General features: G+C 36.7%; 1 protein-coding gene across 1 annotated transcript in view; it reads right to left on the bottom strand.

The window, feature by feature from the left end:
* Positions 1–22,249, bottom strand: part of ATRX (ATRX chromatin remodeler) — a 280,266-nt gene that overhangs the window by 130,161 nt on the left and 127,856 nt on the right. Inside the window, exons 14-16 of the mRNA XM_052663022.1 lie at positions 18,498–18,591; positions 7,440–7,542; positions 3,633–3,848 (exon numbers count right to left, since the gene is read on the bottom strand). Of these exons, the coding sequence (XP_052518982.1) occupies positions 3,633–3,848; positions 7,440–7,542; positions 18,498–18,591 (413 nt within the window). The remainder of the gene's footprint in view (positions 1–3,632; positions 3,849–7,439; positions 7,543–18,497; positions 18,592–22,249) is intronic.

Raw genomic sequence — 22,249 nt, 5'->3', positions numbered from 1 at the left:
ATAATAAGAAAAAAATCATTAAATCTAAAGCTGGTTTTTTTGAAAGGATAATACAATCTCTAAACCTCTAAAGAGACTAATCAAGAAAAAAAGATAAATTATCATTGACAGAAATGAAAGATGAGCTATCATAACAGGGTCTACAAAAAACAAAAACATTAAAAAAGGAATATTATAAACAAATTTATTTGAAACAATACATTTGACTACTTAAATGAAATGGACAAATATCTCAAAGAAAAATTTACCAAAAGAGATCAAAAGAGAACAGATCATCTACTTATTAAAGTAATAGTAATAACTTATTAAATACAATCTGTCTAAAAATTTAAAAAAACTCAGAAAACCCAGGAGAGTACCTTTACTGGAGAATTCTAGCAAACATTGAAGAATGAAATACTACCTATATTATAAAAATACTTATAAGTAGAGGAGACAGGAGCATTTCCCGTTTCATTTTACATGAGAATAGTATTACTGTAATAAAAAACCGAGAAAGATATACAAGTAAAGCAATTTATAACCCAACATGCCTACTTAAAAGTGAGGTAAAACTCCTGGTGAAACAATATAAGAAAAGAAATACAACAATATATAAAAAGAGTAATATAAGATGACCAGTAAGGCTTATCCTAGCAGTGCAAGACATTTTCTAGATCATTCCACAGATACATTAAAATGCATTTGAAAAAATTAACCATCCTTCTGGTGGTGGTGGTAGACAACATGATTGAATATGTAGAAAATCTTTAGGAATCTACTAAAAAGGTTACTAGAACTAGTAGGAGAATATAGTAAGCTCATAGAACACAAGGTCATTAAACCATCTGAAATTTCATTTACCATGACAACAGAAAACATAGATTACTTAAGGATAAATTTAGAAAAATACGTGCTAGTTATGTACAATGAAAACCATAAAACGCTGCTAAAAGAAATCAAAGAAGAGATAAATAAATGGGAAATATATGATATTTACATAAGTGTAAACAAAATCTGTTAAGATGTCACTAGAGATCCAACAAAATCCCCATAAAAGTTCCAGGAAGATTCTTATTAAAAATTGACAGGATACTAAAATTAATATGGAAATATGAATAATGGAGTATACCAAAACAACTCTAAAAATGTGGAACCAAGTTGTAGAAATTACAGTATCTCATTCCAAGAATTACTATAAGGTTACAGTAATCAAGACACTGTAGGAATAGCTTAACGATAAACCTAAGTATCCAAATGTAACACAACACACAGTGAGACCTTCTTAGGTTCCTGATTCATAACAAATATTTTTATAAACCACTATTATGCTTGTGAGGTAAATGAAAGAATTGTTAATATTAACTAGACATTTGACATTATGAAATTATTGTTAATGTTTAAGTGTAATAATGATACTGTGGTAATGTTTAAAAGTTCTTATCTTTCAACAATATATTCTGAACCATATATAATCAAAATGATATGATATCTGAGACTTCTCAAAAATATTGTGAAGGTAAGAGAATAGATAAAAAAAAAAAAAAACTAGCCGTGATGCTGGGAAAGACAGAAGGCACGAGGAGAAGGGGACAACTGAGGACAAGGCAGTTAGATGGCATCATTAACTCAATGGACATGAGTCTGACCAAGCTCCAGAAGATGGTGAAGGACAGGGAAGCCTGGTGGGCTGCAGTCCATGGGACTGCAAAGAGTCGGACATGACTGAGCAATAGAACAAGTTCAGTTCAGTTCAGTTCAGTTCAGAAAACAGATGAAAAAAAAAAACTAGTCATGTGTTGCTAATTTTTTTTGAAAGTTCCGTAAATTATTTATTTGCAATCCCTAACCACATAACATCATCATCAACATCTAAAATCTACAATTACTTTTTTATTACCATATGCCTGGTATTGTGCTAAATGTTTAATGTGGATTATTTCATTAAATCTTTTGACCACTCATATAAGGAAGATATAATTCGCCTTATTTCACACATGAGTAAAGAGACTTGAAGGATTAGGTAAACTGCTGCTGCTGCTAAGTCGCTTCAGTCATGTCTGACTCTGTGCGACCCCGTAGATGGCAGCCCACCAGGCTCCCCCATCCCTGGGATTCTCCAGGCAAGAACACTGGAGTGGGATGCCATTTCCTTCTCCAATGCATGAAAGTGAAAAGTGAAAGTGACGTCCCTCAGTCGTGTCCGACCCTCAGCGACCCCATGGACTACAGCCTTCCAGGCTCCTCCGTCCGTGGGATTTTCCAGGCAAGAGTATTGGAGTGGGGTGCCATTTCCTTCTCCGAGGTAAACTGCTTTGGGTCAAACAATTAAAACATCTGAATATGAATATGTATCTAGTCTTTTCTTCCTATACCACTTGACAAAATAAAGACCCACAATTACTGACTGATATGTAGTAATTCTTGAATAAACGAATTGAGCACAATGAGAAATGAAGATTGGCCCTGGTCATTCAAAAGTCAGGAAAATAGACCATAGTCAGTAACTGAATTGCAACACACTGACTAGTTCAGAGCAAGCTGTTTTACATGTGTGTCAGTCAAAATTCCAGCTTATTTGTATTTGCCCCTTCCTCTCTCACTCCTACAGTGCCAATAGAATCTCTCTTCTTCCTTTCCTTGCTTTTCCTTCTACAAAATGGTGCTAAATTGCCATTTGCTGTATAGTCACTAAGTTGTGTCTGACTCTTTGAGACGTCATGGACTATAGCCTGCCAGGCTCCTCTGTCCATGGGACTTTGCAGGCAAGAATACTGGAGTGGGTTGCCATTTCCATCTCCAGAATATGTTGGTAATTATTGAAGGTGGGTATTGTACAGATGGAGATTTATAATACTATTTCTTCTGCCTGTTCAGCTCAGTTCAGTCACTCAGTTGTGTCTAACTCTTTGCAACTCCATGGACTGCAGCATGTCAGGCTTCCCTGTCCATCACCAACTCCTGGAGCTTACTCAAACTCATGTCCATCACGTTGGTGATGCCATCCAACCATCTCATCCTCTATCGTCCCCTTCTCCTGCCTTCAATCTTTCCCAGCATCAGGGTCTTTTCAAATGAGTCAGTTCTTCGCATCAGGTGGCCAAAGTACTGGAGTTTCAGCTTTAGCATCAGTCCTTCCATTGAAGATTCAGGACTGATTTCCTTTAGGATTGACTGGTTTGATCTCCCGGCAGCCCAACGGACTCTCAAGAGATTTCTCCAACACCACAGTTCAAAAGCATCAATTCTTCAGCGCTCAGCATTCTTTACGGTCCAACTCTCACATCCATACACGACTACTAGAAAAACCATAGCTTTGACTAGATGGACCTTTATTTTATAATGAAAAGTTTATTCAAAACATTGAAATCGTTCATGGATTTAAGCAATACTTTTTAATGTTTTTCTACCTCAAATAAAAAACAATCACTCTGGTGATCATTCAACAATCTAAATCCTTTCCATGTACCTAATTCTATTAATATTACCTGATGAAGATTTTTAAGTTGCATAAAATACTGCCAATAGGAAAAAGTAACTTACAAAAAATATCTGGTTGATTACAAGATCCTCTTCTTGGACAACTGAACTATAATCTGTGAATCTATGAAAGTCATACATTAAAAAGAAATTATAAATAAAATGTGGTGTACCTCTCTCAATTTCTCTCGCTCTCGCTCTCTCTCAGCAATACGTTTTCGCCTCTCTTCTTCTTCCTTAAGAGCGTTTTGTGTTTCTGTTCTTAGCTTATCATCTTTAAGAATCTTCCGAATTTTCTTTCTGCCTTTTCCAGGAGACTTGGAATCATCATTTTCATCTTCTTCTTCATCTTCTTCTTCATCTTCTTCTTTATCGTCTTCAGAATTACTCTATGGAATTTAAATGATCAAAACATTAATATTACAAAGTTTTCTGATTTCTCCATTTCTCACTCCAATTAATATGCCAAGAAAAGGTAGAAGACATACTGAAAAGCTTCAGAATTACACTTTACAATATAGAACAGTATTTTACAAAAAGAACTCTAAAAAGGGGGCAAAGGACTGAACAGAAAATTCTCCAAAGGAGACACAGAAATGTCAAATAAGCAAATAAAAGGACACTGAACATCACTTCTTATTAGGGAAATTTAAATCAACACCACAAATGAGATACTATCTCACACCCATTATGATACCTTTGGAAAAAAAAAACAGAAAATAACAAGTGTTGGTGAGGATGGGGAAAAATTAGAAGGCTGGGGCCTTGGGAAAACAGTGAAACTCCCTCAAAAAGTTCAACACAGAATTACCATGTGATCAAGCAATTGCACATCTCAGATTACAACCAGAAGTATTAAAAGCATTGACTCACTTGCATTCCTATATAGTAACAATGAAAAATCAGAAAGAGAAATTAAGGAATCAATCCCATTAAATATCTAGGAATAAACCTATGTAAGGAGACAAAAGAACTGTATATGGGAAATTATAAGACACTAATGAAAGAAATCAAAGATGACATAAACAGATGGAGAGATATTACATGTTCTTGGGTAGAAAGAATCAATATTCTGAAAATGACTATACTATCAAATATAAGGGCTTCCCTCGTGGCTCAAACAGTAAAGACTCTGCAATGTCGGAGACTAGGGTTCAATCCTTGGGTTGGGAAGATCCCCGGAGAAGGGAATGGCAACCCATTCTAGTATTCTTGCCTGGAGAATCCCATGGACTGAGGAGCCTGGCAGGCTACAGTTCATGGAGTCACAAAGAGTCAGATACAACTAAACGACTAACACTTTCACTTCTTTCACCAAATGCAATCTACAGATTCAATGCAATCCCTGTAAAATTACCAATGACATTTTTCACAGAACAAAAAATTTCACAATTCATATGGAAATACAAAAGACCCCGAAAAGCCAAAGCCGTCTTGAGAAAAAAGAATGGAGCTGGAGGAATCAACCTTCCCGACTTCAGACTATGCTACAAAGCTACAGTCATCAAGACAGTATGGTACTGGCACAAAAGCAGAAATACAGACCAATGGAAAAAGATAGAAGATAGAAAGCCCAGAGATAGAAGGAGATAAAAACAAGACAGAAAGCCCAGAGACAATCCCTTGCACCTATGGGTACCTTATTTTTGACAAAGCAGGCAAGAATATACAATGGGGCAAATATAGCCTCTTCAATAAGTGGTGCTGGGAAAACTTGAGAGCTACATGCAAAAGAATGAAATTAGAACACTTCCTACCACCATACAAAAAGATAAACTCAAAATGGATTAACGATGTAAATGTAAGATCACAAACTATAAAACTCTTAGAGGAAAACATAGGCAGAACACTTGATGACATAAATCAAAGCGAGATCTTCTATGACCCACCTCCTAGAGTAATAGAAATAAAAACAAAAATTAACAAGCAGAACCTAATTAAATTCAAAAGCTTTTGCATAGCAAAGGAAACTACAAACAAGGTGAAAAGACAACTCTAAGAATGAGCATAAATAATAGCAAAGGAAAGAACTGACAAAGAATTAATTTCCAAAATACAGAAGCAACTCATACAACTCAATACCAGAAAAACAAACAACCCAATCAAAAAGTGGGAAAAAGACCTAAACAGACATTTCTCTAAAGAGATACAGATGGCTAACAAATACATGAAAAAATGCTCAACATCACTCATTATTACAGAAATGCAAATCAAAACTATAATGAGATATCACCTCACAGTGGTCAGAATAGCATCATCAAAAAGTCTACAAACAATAAATGCTGGAAAGGGTGTATAGAAAAGGGAACCCTCTTGCACTCTTGGTGGGAATGTAAATTGATACAGCCACTATGGAAGACAGTATTGAGATTCCTTAAAAAACCACGAATAAAACCACTATATGACCCAGCAATCCCACCACTAGGCATAGATAATAAGAAAAGCAAAATTAAAAAACACACATGTATCCAAATGTTCACTGCAGTGCTGTTTACAATAGCTAGAATATGGAAGCAACCTAGATGTCCATCAACAGATGAATGGATAAAGAAGCTGTGGTTCATATATACAACAGAATACTACTCAGCCATAAAAAGGAACGCATTTGAGTCAGTTCTAATGAGGTGGATGAATGCAGAGCCTATTATATGGAGTAAAGTAAGTCAGAAAGAGAAATAAATATCATACACTGATGCACAGATATGGAATCTGGAACAACGGTACTGATAAATTCATTTTCAGGGCAGCAATGGAGAAACAGACAAAAAGAAAAAATCTATGGACATGGGGGTAGGGGAGGAGGAAGAGGGTGAGATGTATGGAAAGAGTAACACAGAAATTTACAATACCATATGTAAAATAGATAGCCAACAGGAATTTGCTGTATGGGAACTCAAATAGGGGCTCTGTGACAAATCTAGAAGGAAGGGAAGGGGAGGGTAATGGGAGGGAGGGTTGGGAGGGAGGGGACATGGGTGTACCTATGGCTGATTCTAGATGTATGATTGAAAAGAACAAAATTCTAAAGCAATTATCCTTCAATTAAAAAAACTAAACTGGCAAAAAATAAAGATTATGCACATAAAAGAAAAGCAGGGACTCAAAAAGACATTCGTATACCCATGTACACAACAACATTATTCTAAATAGCCAAAAGTAGAAAGAATTCAAATGTCCATCAAAAGATGAATGGATAAACACAACATGTTATCATACATACACTGGAACATTATCCAACCTTAAAAATAAAAGAAATTCTGATATATGCTAAAAGATGGATGAATCTTGAAAACATTATATCAATGAAATAAGCCAGAAAGAAAGGACAAATATTGTGTGACTTCATTTATATGAGATACTTAATATCGGCAAATTTATAGGCACAGAAATTAGAATTAGACGTCACCAAGGAGCTGCAGATAGGTGGGAATGGGGAGTTACTGTTTAATGGGCACAGAGTTCCTAATTATGAATGTAATTAAGGCCATTGCATTATACATTAGAAATGGTGAAAAGGGTCATTACAAAACAGAACTCTTCTAAAAGAGAATAGAATTGATAAAAAATTATGGAGAATTTGTACTCTGAATAATTCTGCTTATATACAAGAAACTGAAATTGACTACTTTCACTGCTAGAAGAAATTTATTCATTTAATGAGTTATTATGTTTTATGTAATTAAACAGAACACTTCATATCAGTTCTATAGCACTAAGAATATAAATAATGAATTAGAAAGCTTAAACTTTCCATCAAATTCAGTGAAGGAAAAGAAAAAAAATTGATAATATATTAAACTTAACACTTCTGCATACTTATATATTCAATAATTAGTCAATTCTTCCACAAAGCTTAAAATGTAAATCAACTAGTAGAATTCAACTTATGAACAGAGTGCAAATGAGGTAATAACATATTTACTATGGTCTACTATACCAGTGATAAATCCAAGTACATAGTAATTCTCAGTATTTATTACCTTGTTTTCACTGGATGAGTCTTCTTGAACCTTAATGCGTCGCCTTTTCTTCTTCTGTTTGTAACTTCTCTGATTTTCTTCCAACTCTGCTTTCTTTGCAGACCTAAAGAATATTTAAAATGCAAAATAAAATACTTTATGATAAACTTCCTTACATGAATTATGTACTATTTTAGAACTGCTTCACTTTTACATACATTCTTTAATAAAATGATAAAGGAAAAAACAAAAAGCAAAAAATCTTCACTGGGTTCAAAAAGGAGAACACTTAATTTGAAATCCAGTGAATAAAAAAAATAAAAAATAAATTCAGTGATCAACATTTTAAGTTATTCAAGAGGGAGGTTTAGCATATGAGTAATAAGATGGATGGAGCACCTTCAGAAATATAACTGGCCAATATACACATGAAAATTATTCACTATCTCTTTAAAAAATAGATTATAAAAGTCAGATACAATTTTCATCATATCAGTACACACAAAGTAAAAAAAAAAATAGTAACAATTTGTAGTGAGAATACTTATGTGGCTAGAAATTGGTATATAAGCTTACATTAAATAAGACAATATGTTCCTACAAAAAGGACAAACATGAAAATCAACAGCAGAGAAATGAAAACCCAGAAATAAAACTTTACATTTATAGTCAATTGATTTTCCACATGGTCAAGACATTCAATAGGGACAACAGTCTTCACAAATAATACTTAGACTACTGGATATGTGCACGCAAAAGGATGAATCTGAACCCCTATCTTAAAACATATAAAAAAAATTAACTCAAATGGATTGCAGTTCCCCCAACATGTGTTCTAATTAACAGATTGCTCATTGCTTTATTGCTGAACCAGTGAGACAATGGCTATTTACATATTCAGCAGGGGGAAGAAAATATTGACTTCTGTTAAGTGTGAAAATATATATGAAAGGTCCTAAAACTGTGTTAACTTTAACCCAATAATGTAATTTTTAGAAATTTACTCTAGGATTTAGGTATGAGGGAGGAGACAAGATGGCACAGTAGGACTTGAGCTCACCTCCTCTCAAGAAAACATCAAAATCACAACGAACCGCTGAACAACCATCAACAAAAAACACTAGAAACTACAAGAAATATTCTGTATTCAAAGACAAAGAAGCCACAACTGAGACAGTAGAAGGGGTGCTTTCACCATATAATCAAATTCCATAATAAAAGGGAAGGTGACCCACATACTAGAAAATGATAACATTACAAAAGTTTTCCCACAGGAGTGAGACTTCTGAGATCCTCATCAAGCTCATCAGCCTGGGGATAACATTTGGCTTTGAAGGCCAATGGAGATTGGGTTTAAGAGCTCCACAGGACTGGGCGGAAACAGATTTCCACTCTTGGAGGGCACACACATGGTTTCACATGCACTGGGCTGCAAGGCAAAGCAGTGACTCCATAGGAGACTGGGCCAGATAAACCTCTGAGTATTGCAGGGTCAACGGAGGAGGAAGGAGTCAGCTGTGGCTCACTGTAGGGGCAAGGACACTGGTGGCAGAGGCCTCAGGGAATGTTCATCAGCAAGAGCTCTGGAGAGGTTGCCATTTGGGCAAACAACACCTGGTCCCACCCAACAGTCTGCAGGCTTCAATGTTCAGATGCCTCAGGCCAAACAAACAAGATGAGAACACAGCCCCAGTCATCAGCAGACAGGCTGCTTAAAGTCCTCCTTTGCCCACAACCACTCTAAAACACACCCCTTGACTTGGTCCTCCCCACCAGAGAGACAAGGTTACACTCCAACCACCAGTGGGCAGGCACCAGTCTTGTCCAACAGCAAAGCTGCACAAGTCCCTGGACCAACCTCAACCACCAAGAAGCAGACACCAGAGCAAAAGGAACTATAGTTCTGCAGCCTGTGAAATGGAGAACACAAACACAGCAAGTTAGACAATATGAGCTGGCAGAGAAGTATGTTCCAAATTAAGGAACAAGATAAAACCTCGAAAGAACAAGTGAATTGGAGTTAGGCAATGAACCTGAAAAAAATTAGAGTTAAGATAGCAAAGATGATCTAAGAATGAAGACAAGAATGAAGAATGAACACATAAGAATGAAGACACAGATCAAGAAGATACAAGAGAAGTTTAACAAAGAGCTACAAGATTTAAATAAACAGATGAACAACACAATAACAAAAATAATAAATATCCTCAAAAGAATCAATAGCAGAATAAATGAGGCAGAAGAACGAATAAGTGAGCTAAAACACAAATTGGTGTAAATCACTGACACAGAACTAAATAAAGAAAAAAATAAAAAGAAAGGAGGACAGTCTCAGAGACCTTAGGGACAATATTAAATGTACCAATGTGCACATTATATAAATCCCAGAAGGAGAAAGGAGACAGAAAGGGCATGAGAAAAGATCAGAAGAGGTAAGAGCTGAAAATTCCCCTAACATGGGAAAGGGAACACTCACTCAAGTCCAGGAAGTACAGAGAGTCCCATGTAGTATGAAACCAAGGAGGAACACAATGAGACACATACAATTCAAACTGACAAAAATTAAAGACAAAGAGAAAATTTTAAAACCAACAACAGAAAAGCAACAAATAACATACAGTGGAATGCCAATAAGGCATCAGCTGATTTATCATCAGGTACCTTTCTGGCCCGAAGGGAGTGGCATGATATATTTAAAGTGATGAAAGGGAAACACACATAACCAAGAATATTTTACCCAGTAAGACTCTCATTCAGATTCAACACAGCTATCAACAGCTTTACAGACAAGCAAAAGCTAATGGAATTCAACACAGCGAAACCAGCTTTATAACAAATAATGAAGGAACTTTTCTAGGCAGAAAAGGAAACAACCAGAAACAAGAAAATTATAAATGGAAACCCTCACTGGTAAAGGCAAATATAAAGTAAAAGTAGGAAATCATCCACACCCAAATATGGTATCAAATCAGCAATTATGAGACGAGTACAAATGCAGGTGATTGGAAATGCTTGGAAATTAAGAGGCCAGCAATTTAAAACAATTCTGTTAATACACAGACTGGTGTACCAAAACCTCATGGAAACCACAAACTAAAAATCAACGATACAAACACAAAAAAGAAAAAGCAATCCAAACACAACACTAAAGGTAACTGGCAAACGACGAGAGATGTTAATGAAAGAAATCGAAAATGACAGAAACATATGGAAAGATATACTGTGTTCGTGGACTGGAAGAATCAATATTTTCAAAGTGACTGTCCTACTCAGGTCAATCTACAGATTCAATGCAATCCCTATCAAATCACCAATGGTATTTTTAATAGAAGTATAACAAGAAAATTTACAATTTCTATAGAAAAACAAAAGACCCTGAATAACCAAAGCGATACTGAGAAAGAAAAACAAAGCTAGAGGAATCAGGTGTCCTGGCTTCAGACTATACTACAAAGCTACAGTAATCAAAAAGTATGGTACTGACACAAAAAAAGAAATATAGATCAATGGAACAGAATAAAAAGCCCAGAAACAAACTCAAGCACTTATGGTCAGTCAGCCCATGACAAAGGAGGCAAAAACATACAATGGAGAAAAGACAATATCTTCATTGAATGGTGCTGGTAAAACTAGACAGCTACTTGTAAAAATGAAATTAGAACATTCAATAACACCATGCGTGCTTAGTGACTTCAATCGTGTCCGACTCTCTGCGACACCAAGGACCATGGACAGCCAAGCTGCTCTGTCCATGGGGTTCTCCAGGCAAGAATACTAGAGTGGGTTGCCATTTCCTTCACCAGTGATAAAGTATGAAGTGAGTGAAGTGAAGTCGCTCAGTCGTAGCAGACTCTTTGAGACTCCATGGACTGTAGCCCATCAGGTTCCTCCGTCCATGGGATTCTCCAGGCAAGAGTACTGGAGTGGGTTGCCATTTCCTTCTCCACGATAACACCATACAAAAAATAAACTCAAAATGGATTAAATACCTAAATGTAACACCAGACACTATAAAACTGTTAAAGAAAAACACAGGCAGAACATTCTTGGACATAAATCACAGAAATATCTTTTTGTATCTACCTCATAGAGTAATGAAAATAAAAATAGAAATAAACAAATGGGACCTAATTAAACCAAAAAGCTTTTCAACAGCAAAGGAAACAACAAACAAAATAAAAAGACAACCCACAGAATGAGAGAAAATATTTACAAACAGTGCAACTGACATGGGATTAAATTCTAAAATATACAAAGAGCTCACTGCAGCGCGATAACAACAACAACAAAATCAAGAAAATGGACAGGAGATCTAAACAGACATTAATTCAAAGACATACAGAAAGCCAAAAAGCACACGAAAAGATAATCATATTCATTAATAATTAGCGAAACACAAATCAAAACTACAATAAGGTACCACCTCAAAACCATCAGAATGGTCAGCATCAAAAATTCTATGAACAATTAATGCTGGAGATGGGGTAGAGAAAAGAGAACCCTCATACACTGCTGGTAAAAATATAAACTGAAACAATGGAAAACAGTATGGAGTGTGCTCAAAAAACTAAAAGTAGAGTTACCAAATGATACACAATTCCATTCCTGTGCATATACTCAAACAAAACTAAAATTCAAAAAGATACATGCATCCCTATATTCACAACAGCACTATTTACAACAGACAAGACATGGAAACAATCTAAATGTCCACTAACAGATGAATGGATAAAAATGTTCTACACGTGTACACAATGGAATATTCCTCATAAAAAGAATGAAATAATTCCATTTGCAACAACTTGAATGGACCCAGAGATTATACTAATGATGTAAGTCAGAAAGAGAAAGACAAATATCATATATCACTTACATGTGGAATATAGAATACAACACAAATGAACATATCTATGAAACAGAAACAGACTCACAGAAGAAATTTCTAGTTGTCAAGGGGGAAGGAGCAGTAAAGGAAAAAAGGATTGAGAGTTTGAGATTAGCAGACTCAAAAGATCTTATATATATATAATATATTATATATATAAATAAAATATATATTTTATATATATATTTCAGATGGGTAAAAAACAAGGCCCTATTGTATAGCACAGGGAACCATATTCAATGCCGTTATAAACCATAATGAAAGAATATAAAGAACAACATAAATATGTATAACTGAATCACTTTGCTATATATCACAAATTAACACAATTTCTGTAAATATACTAAATTTATTCTGTACATATTCTGTAAATACACTAAATTTGAATGAAGTTTTTTAAAAATGATTTAAGTACAGAAACAAGATACAACATGGATCAAAATTGAAAACATGCTAACTGAAAGATTCCATTCATAATAAGACACATATGTACGAATCTTTTCATATGAAATGTTCAGAATAGGCAAATCCATATACAAGGAAGATGAGTTTTTGCCAGGGAATGAGACGCAGGAAAAACGGGAAATGACCAAGGGCCATAGGGTTCCTTTCTGAAATAATGGAAATGTTCTGATATTAGATAGTGGTAGTAAATGCACAACTTTGTGAATATTCTAAAAATCCCCTATATTTTACACTTTTATATGGTGAATTTTGTGTTACCTGAATTCTATCTCAGTTCTTTAAAATTCTCATTATATCCTATTGTTATTTTATATTTCCCTAAAGTGTGGCTTAAAGCTCAACATTCAGAAGACAAAGATGATGGCATCTGGTCCCATCTCTTTATGGCAAATAGATGGGGAAACAGTGGAAACACTGTCAGACTTTATTTTTGGGGGGCTCCAAAATCACTGCAGATGGTGATTGCAGCCATGAAATTAAAAGACGATTACTCCTTGGAAGGAAAGTTATGACCAACCTAGAGAGCATATTAAAAAGCAGAGACATGACTTTGCCAACACAGATCCGTCTGGTCAAGCCTGTGGTTTTTCCAGTGGTCATGTATGCATGTGAGAGTTGGACTGTGAAGAAAGCTGAGTGCCAAAGAATTGATGCTTTTGACCTGTGGTGTTGGAGAAGATTCTTGAGAGTCCCTTGGACTGCAAGGAGATCCAACCAGTCCATTCTAAAGGAGATCATTCGGGGGTGTTCATTGGAAGCACTGATGCTAAAGCTGAAACTTCAACACTTGGCCACCTCATGCGAAAAGTTGACTCATTGGAAAAGACCCTGATGCTGGGAGGGATTGAGGGCAGGAAGAGAAGGGGACAACAGAGGATGAGATGGCTGGATGACATCACCGACTCGATGGACATGACTTTGAATAAACTCTGGGAGCTGGTGATGGGCACGGAGGCCTGGCATGCTGCAATTCATGGCGTCCCAATGAGCCGGACACAACCGAGCGACTAAACTGAACTGAAAGCTTGTCAGCAGCAATGATGCACAGGCGACGCAGAGAGGAACTACCCCAGCTCCGAGGCCGGGGGCAGTGGCTGAGAGGAGCTACCCCATGTCCAAGATAAGGAGCAGGGCTGCGCTTTGGTGGAGCAGCTGTGAAGAGATACTCCACATCCAAGGTATGAGAAACCCCAGTAAGATGGTAGGCACTGGGAGAGGGCATCAGAGGGCAGACAGACTGAAACCACAATCACAGACAACAGGCCAATCTGATTACACAGAACACAGCCTTGTCTAACTCAATGAAACTAACCCATGCCGTGTGGGGCCACCCAAAGTAGACGGGTCATGCTGGAGAGATCTGACAGAATGTGGTCCACTGGAGAAGGGAATGGCAAACCACTTCAGTATTCTTGCCTTGAGAACCCCATGAAAAGTGTGAAAAGGCAAAAAGCTAGGACACTGAAAGACGAACTCCCCAGGTCAGTAGGTGGCCAATATGCTGCTGGAGATCAGTGGAGAAATAACTCCACAAAGAATGAAGGGATGGAGCCAAAGCAAAAACAACACCCAGTTGTAGATGGGACTGGTGATAGAAGCAAGCTTCGATGCTGTAAAGAGCAATATTGCATAGCTACCTGAAATGTTAGGTCCATGAATCAAGGCAAATTGGAAGTGGTCAAACAGGAGATAAAAAGAGTGAACATCGACATTCTAGGCATCCACAAACTAAGATAAGATTGAATGGAATGGGTGAATTTAACTCAGATGACCATTAAATCAACTACTGTGGGCAGGAATCCCATAGAAAAAATGGAGTGGCCATCATAGTCAACAAATGAGTCCAAAATGCAGTATTTGGATGCAATTTCAAAAATGACAGAATGATCTCTATTTGTTTCCATGGCAAACCACTCAATATCACAGTAATCCCAGTCTATGCCACGACCAGTAACACTGTAGAAGCTGAAGGTGAATGGTTCTATGAAGACCTACAAGACTTTCTAGAACTAACATCCAAAAAAGTTGTCCTTTTCTTTATAGGGGACTGGAATGCAAACGTAGGAAGTCAACAATCACCGGGAGCAACAGGAAAATTTGGCCTTCGAGTACAGAATGAAGCAGGGCAAAGGCTAATACAGTTCTGCCAAGAGAACACACTGGTCATAGCAAACACCCGCTTCCAACAACACAAGAGAAGACTCTACACATGCACATCACCAGATGGTCAACACGAAATCAAATTGATTATATTCTTTGCAGCCAAAGATGGAGAAGCTCTATACATTCAGAAAAAACAAGACAGGGAGCTGATGCGGCTCAGATCATGAACTCCTTATTGCCGAATTTAGACTTAAGCTGAAGAAAGTGGGGAAAACCATTAGACCATTCAGGTATGACCTAAATCAAATCCCTTATGACTATACAGTGGAAGTAAGAAATAGATTTAAGGGACTAGATCTCAGAGACAGAGTGCCTGATGAAGTATGGACAGAGGTTCATGACCTTGTACAGCAGACAGGGATCAAGACCATCTCCATGGAAAAGAAATGCAAAAAAGAAACTTGGCTGTCTGAGGAGGCCTTACAGATAGCTGTAAAAGAAGGGAAGTGAAAAACAAAGGAGAAAAGGAAAGACATACCCATTTGAATGCAGAATTCCAAAGAATAGCAAAGAGAGATCTTAAAAAAGCCTTCCTCAGCAATCAATGCAAAGAAATAGAGGGAAAGAACAGAATGGGAAAGACTAGAGATCTCTTCAAGAAAATTAGAGATACCAAGGGAACATTTCATGCAAAGATGGGCTAGATAAAGGACAGAAACGATTTAACAGAAGCAGAAGATGTTAAGAAGAGGTAGCAAGAATCGACAAAAGAACTGTACAAAAAAGATCTTCACGACACAGATAATCATGATAGTGTGATCACTCACCTAGAGCCAGACATCCTGGAAGGGGAAGTCAAGTGGGCCTTAGGAAGCATCACTACAAACAAAGCTAGTGGAGGTGATGGAATTCCAGCTAAACTTTTTCAAATCCTGAAAGATGATGCTGAGAAAGTGCTGCATTCAATATGCCAGCAAATTTGGAAAACTCAGCAGTGGCCACAAGACCGGAAAGGGTCAGTTTTCATTCCAATCCCAAAGAAAGGCAATGCCAAAGAATGCTCAAACTACCGCACAATTGCACTCATCTCACACGCTAGTAAAGTGATGCTTAAAATTCTCCAAGCCAGGCTTCAGCAATATGTGAACCATGAACTTCCAGATGTTCAAGCTGGTTTTAGAAAAGGCAGAGGAACCAGAGATCAAATTGCCAACATCCACTGGATCATAGAAAAAGCAAGAGAGTTCCAGAAAAACATCTATTTCTGCTTTATTGACTATGCCAAAGCCTTTGACTGTGTGGATCACAATAAACTGTGGAAAATTCTCAAAGAGATGGGCATACCACCTGCCTCTTGAGAAACCTATATGCAGGTCAGGAAGCAACAGTTAGAACTGACCATGGAACAACAGATTGGTTCCAAATAGGAAAAGGAGTATGTCAAGGCTTTATATTGTCACCCTGCTTATTTAACTTATATACAGAGTACATCATGAGAAACGCTTGGGCTGGAGGAAGCACAAGCTGGAATCAAGATTTCTGGCTCAATTATCAAGAATCTCAGATATGCAGATGACACCAACCTTATGGCAGAAAGTGAAGAACTAAAGAGTGTCTTGATGAAAGTGAAAGAGGAGAATGAAAAAGTTGGCTGAAAGCTCAACATTCAGAAAACGAAGATCATGGCATCTGGTCCCATCACTTCATGGGAAATAGATGGGGAAACAGTGGAAACAGTGGCTGAATTTTTCTTCTGGGCTCCAAAATCACTGCAGATGGTGATTGCAGCCATGAAATTAAAAGATGCTTACTCCTTGGAAGGAAAGTTATGACCAAATTAGATAGCATATTCAAAAGCAAAGACATTACTTTTTCAACAAAGGTCCGTCTAGTCAAGGCTATGGTTTTTCCATTAGTCATGTATGGATGTGAGAGTTGGACTGTGAAGAAAGCTGAGTGCCAAAGAATTGATGCTTCTGAACTGTGGTATTGAAGAAGACTCTTTCGAGTCCCCTGGACTGCAAGGAGATCCAACCAGTCCATCGTAATGGAGATCAGTCCTGGGTATTCATTAGAAGGACTGATGCTGAAACTGAAACTCCAATACTTGGCCACCAGATGCGAAGATCTGACTCATTTGAAAAGACCCTGATGCTAGGAAAGATTGAGGACAGGAAGAGAAGGGGAAGACAGAGGATGATATGGTTGGATGGCATCACTGACTCAATGGACATGGGTTTTGGTGGACTCCGGGAGCTGGTGATGGACAGTGAGGCCTGCCGTGCTGCGGTGCATGAAGTCGCAAAGATTCGGACATGATTAAGCGACTGACTGAACTCAAAGTACAATATGCTGCTATACTCCAGGCACAACCTGGTAATTATTAAGCTAAAACAATCTCAAATATTTTAAAATTTACACATGCAAACACCCATATAGATATACATATACACACTCACACAAACACATATTGATGGACATATCATATTATTCCAGAGGAAATAAAAATCTTCTTAGAATGGTCAGTATTATTAAACACTATGCTTAGAAGGAAGCAAAATTTTAATCAGCTGGTAATCTAGTTATCTATGCATACTGAAAGAACAAACACATCTTAATTAATAGAATACTAGTAGTGTTGTTTTTGTTCCATGGCTAAGTCCTATTTAGTAGTGTTATGAAAGAATAATAGTTAGCGTTCACAGAGCACTTACTATCTCCAAAATAGGCATTATTTTATAAGCCCTTTAATCTTATTTAATGCCCACAATAATCAATAAGGGAAATAATAATGTTAATTTCCTCTTTTACAGTTGATGAAACTGAGCCACAGAGTATTCATACAAATAGGAAGTATAGTAAAGCTAGGAGTTAGATTGAGGCAGTTGGTCTACAGAGCCTCTTAACTACTACACTACAATTTTCCACCACAGCAATGAAAAATTACAGTTCCCTGGTGGTCCAGTGATTAACAATCTGCCTTTCAATGGCAGGCAGTGGAGGAAACATGGGTTCAATCCTTGATCAGGAAACTAAGATCCCACAGGCCACAGGGCAACTATTGAGGCCATGCATACTACAGCCCATGTGTTACAACTAGAGAGACGCCTGTGCACACTGCATGGAAAGATCTCGCATGCTGCAATGAAGATCCCGCATGCAGCAACTAAGACCTGATACAGTCAAATATATAGTAATTTTTTTAAAAAGGTGTTTTTGCACACTGAAAGTCCACCTACTTCAGAACATACAATTCAACTACATATAATGTTTATTACTATTTTTAAATAAATAATTTTAACAGTTTCACATCAAAATGTTAAATATTTTACTTAACTACTATGCCCTGGTGGTTCAGAAGGTAAAGGATCTGCCTGCAATGCAGGAGACCTGGGCTCGGTCCCTGGGTGAGGAAGATCCCCTGGAAAACAGAATGGCAACCCACTCCCAGTATTCTTGCCTGGAGAATCTCATGGACAGAGGAGCATGGTGGGCTACAGTTCATGGGGTCGCAAAGAGTCTGACACAACGGAATGATTTTCACTATTAATAACAGCAAACTTTCTACAAATAATTTGAAGCATGGTTATTAATTCCTAAAATTTTTGAAAAAATAATCTATTTACCTTGTTCTGGGCCGTTGTTCATCTTCAGATTCACTAACTTCTTCACTAACTCCAGATTCCTGAAAATCAGAATCTTCAGAATCTTCACTACTCACTTGAATAAAAAATATTAAAGGTTATTAAGTGCTTTCTAATACAAATTCAATTTGCTTAATTTGTCAATAACATCACATTAACACTTAAAGAGTATTATGAGGATAATATCTCTAGTACATATGACATCATATAGATTAGACCAGTTAATGACTCAATTGGTATTTATAAAAATCCAAGTGAAAACCAAGTATGGTTATAAAACTATGATTCTACATTAAAATATATTAACTGTATGTAAACTGACAAAATGAAAAATTATCAGTCAATACAAGGATTCTGGTTATTTTAAGCAAGCGAAGTAGGCTGGCCAAGGTGAATTAAGGGTGATTACAGACTCTTTGCCATTTATAACAACTAAAACCTATGGACAGAATATATAAACAACCTAAGGACTCTGCAAAGGGAATAAGAGTACGCAGATTGGGGACTGAAATCAAAACTTAAATAATAATCCTCATTAAATTGTGTGGGAGGATGAAAATCATGGGTTTTTTTTCCCCATTCCTTTCCTGGTTTTGACAGGAAGGCGGGCTGAATTGCAAATTATGCAAAGGGTGCTGACTGCAAAACTCTGGGAGAACATCATTTCTAGCCATAGAACTGGGAAAAAGGAGCTGAGTCATGCCTATCCCAAGAAAATAAGATGAATAGCTAATTTTATTTTTTCTCTCCAAAATTTTATTTTTCTGTACCAAAATTGCCAGTAAAACACAGGCATCTAAAACCCCAGAAGAATACCTGTATTTTTCTGGTCAGAGGAAGGCAAGCAGGGGAAATACAAGATAACCCTGCACTATCTTGTGGTACCAGAAAGAAAAGCATTTCTCAAAAACTGATGGGGATATATTAGAAGGATACATGATGCAACTTGAAGAAGCTCCCAGCAACCAAAGGTGGAACAATCTGAGCAATAAAATGAAAACCTGGATTGTAACTCATAAAATAAAATGAAACACCTATATGTCCATATTAATATAAGTAATGTGATAAATAGATAAATAGGGGGAAACAACTCTTCCTAAAAGTAATGAAACAAATTGTAAATCACCATTTAAACATACAACACAATAAAAACTGCTTAGGCAGTTGGATGCTAAAATTAGTGGGTAGAAGTATGATGAGAAATGGAATATCTGCATTGTCTCAAATTATCTCTCTATAAATATAAACAAAAAAATAGGGTTTTTTTTAACAGTAGAAAAAGTCAGCAGATACCAACTTCAGTAACTTAATCAGGTTAACAATACTAATAGTAAGAAACAAATTGTTATCATACACACTCAGTATAACACATCAAGAAGGATTCAATATAACTTTTGCAGTATTCTTGTCACAACGTCTAATAACCTAAATCTAACCATAAGAAAACACTAAACAAATACATACAGATCAACAGTCTAGAAAATAACTGATCAACACTCTTCAAAAGTGTCAAGGTCATGAAAGAAAAGACAAAGAAACTGCTACAGACTGGCGTAGTTTAAGGCCACAACTGAATGCAATGCAGGATCCCAGACTAGATGCCAAAGTGGAAAAAGAACACAAGTGGGAAAAATAATGATAACCATATAAAATCTACAATTTACATCAGAGGTCAGAGATCTGATGGTATTTTCAACTTTGTAGGCTATAAGGTCGATGTTGCAGCCACTACTCAACTTTCTCACTGTAAACTCATGAAAGCAATAACTGAGTAACTATGACAGTGCACCAATAAAACTATTTATAAAACCATGAAGGTCAGATTTACCCTTCAGGTGTAGTTTATCAAACACTGGCTGAATTAATAGTATTGTATCAATGTTAATTTCCTGATTCTGATTATTGTGCTATAATAAGTATAAGGTGTTAAATTAGGAGAGCTAGGTAAAGGGTATTTGTGTGACATTTGTATAGATCTAAAATTACTTCAAAATAAAATATTTTTAGAATATCTATTATGATCTGACATGAAAATCAAAGGTCTGGTCTATCTTTAAAAACATAGATAAGCATAAATAATAAAAAGATTGGTTATGGAAGAAGAGGAGAGTGAAGAGTTACTGTTTAGTTTCAGTTTGGGATGATCAAAGAATTCTGGAGACAGAGTGTTGACAGTTGCCAAATAATGCAAATATATTAATGCCACGGAATCGATTCAAACAGTTAAAAATGGTTAAAAATTATGTTATGTGTATTTTGCCACAGTAAAAAAACAAACAAAAAAACAATAAAGGAGTTCTCTGGTTGTCCAGTGGCTGATACCACACTCCCAGTGCAGGGGGCCCAGATTCAACTCTCGTCAGTGAACTAGATCCCACATACCACAACTAAGAGTTCACATGCCACAACTAAAGATTTCACATGCTGGAAAGAAGATCGAAGATCCTGGGTGCCATAAGTAAGACCTGCTGCAACCAGATAAATAAATAAAAATATTACAAAAAAAAAAAAAGAACAGCTAAGCAGCTGGGAATTTGGGAGAACAAGATGTCCAGAGGCACAAACAAATTCTGTGATTAAATGCAATTTTAAGCCTAGTATTAATTTTTCATCAAATATGTTATTTTGAAAATGTTCACAGCTACCAAAAAGTGGAAAGAATCGCCAAATGAACAACTGCATCCCTTCTCTTAAATCCACTTAACGTAGATTTGCTTTACCACATTTGCTTTATTTCTGTCTAAATATATGCACATCCTTTTTTGCCCTGAACCATTTGAAATTAAGTGCTGATATCATGACACTTCACCCTTAAGTATAAGGGCACTATCCTACATAATTAAATATCATTATCATACATGAGCAAGGTCTGATGCTGTAAAAAGCAATATTGCATAGGAACGTGGAATGTTAGGTCCATGAATCAAGGCAAATTGGAAGTGGTCGAACAGGACATGGCAACAGTGAACATCGACAATCTAGGAATCAGCGAACTAAAATGGACTGGAATGGGTGAATTTAACTCAGATGACCATTATATCTACCACTGTGGGCAGGAATCCAACAGTAGAACTGGAGTAGCCATCATGGTCAAGAAAACAGTCCAAAATCCAGTACTTGGATGCAATCTCAAAAACAACAGAATGATCTCTATTCGTTTCCAAGGCAAACCATTCAATACCACAGTAATCCAACTCTATGCCCCAAACAGTAATGCTGAAGAAGCTGAAGCTGAACGGTTACAAAACCTTTTAGAAGTAACACCCCAAAAAGATGTCCTTTTCATTATAGGGGACTAGAATGCAAAAGTAGGAACTCAAGAAACACGTGGGGTAATAGGAAAATTTGGCCTTGGAATACGGAATCAAGCAGGGCAAAGGCAAATAGAGTTTTGCCAAGAGATCGCACTGGCCATAGCAAACACTTTCTTCCAACAATACAAGAGAAGACTCTACACAAGGACATCACCAGATGGTCAACAATGAAACCAGATTGATTATATTCTTTGCAGCCAAAGATGGAGAAGCTCTATATAGTCAGCAACAACAAGACCGGGAGCTGACTGTGGCTCAGATCATGAACTCCTTACTGTAAATTCAGACTTAAATTGAAGAAAGTAGGGAAAACCACTAGACCATTCAGGCATGATGTAAATAAAATTCCTTATAATTATACAGTGGAAGTGAGAAATAGATTTAAGGGATGAGATCTGATAGATAGAGTGCCTGATGAAC

This window comes from Budorcas taxicolor, chromosome X (assembly GCF_023091745.1).
Source record: "Budorcas taxicolor isolate Tak-1 chromosome X, Takin1.1, whole genome shotgun sequence".
Lineage (NCBI taxonomy): Eukaryota > Metazoa > Chordata > Mammalia > Artiodactyla > Bovidae > Budorcas > Budorcas taxicolor.
The sequence above is the reverse complement of the archived record's forward strand: the minus strand, read 5'-3'. Positions and strand labels throughout refer to the sequence as shown.